The following is a 560-nucleotide window of genomic DNA, read 5'->3' as shown; positions in this document are numbered from 1 at the left end:
TTTCAGGTGATAGAGGAGGCTCTGCATGCAGGCGTTGCTGCTGCTTCTTCTTTTGGTTCTTTTGCTGCTGAGAGCCACGACAGCTCAGTACGGCGGGGAGATACAGTGGTGTTGTCTGTCTCTGGCCCGCTGCTGGGGCTGCAGCGCGTGCTGCATGCGTTGCTGCTGCCTCTTGCCCCTCCTCCTGCTGCTGCTGTTGCTGCTGCTGCTGCTGCTGCTGCAAGAGGAGGAGGGGGAAAGGGAGGGACAGGTGCTGCTGCTGTTGCTGCTGCTGCTGCTGCTGCTGCTGCTGCTGCTGCTGCAGGTGGTGGTGGGGTGATAGATATATCGGAATCAGCAGCAGCAGCAGCAAACCAACGCGTGCTGCTGCTGCTGCAGCAGATGCCTCAGCCTGAATATTTATTAACAGAAATAGCTTTAAATATATTAGTAAGCCCGCAAAAAACAAGAAAAGAAATAAACAAAGAAATCACAAAAACACCAATCGATAGCTGTCTCCTTTCTTCATGGAGAGACACACTCTGGCAAAGTCTTGCTATACATGCCACCATTGAGGTATA

At 52.3% G+C, this 560-nt stretch overlaps 1 protein-coding gene across 1 annotated transcript in view; it reads left to right on the top strand.

Moving 5' to 3' along the window:
- The window catches only part of EMH_0027270 (uncharacterized protein), a gene marked incomplete at both ends in the record, with an annotated part of 9675 nt that overhangs the window by 8607 nt on the left and 508 nt on the right, over positions 1-560 (top strand). Inside the window, 1 exon segment of the mRNA XM_013494004.1 lies at positions 7-250. Coding sequence (XP_013349458.1) covers positions 7-250 — 244 coding nt within the window.

Source organism: Eimeria mitis, genomic scaffold (genome assembly GCF_000499745.2).
Source record: "Eimeria mitis Houghton genomic scaffold, Emh_scaff1005, whole genome shotgun sequence".
NCBI classification, from domain to species: domain Eukaryota; phylum Apicomplexa; class Conoidasida; order Eucoccidiorida; family Eimeriidae; genus Eimeria; species Eimeria mitis.
Note: the sequence above shows the minus strand (reverse complement) of the source record. Positions and strands in the feature narration are given on the sequence as shown.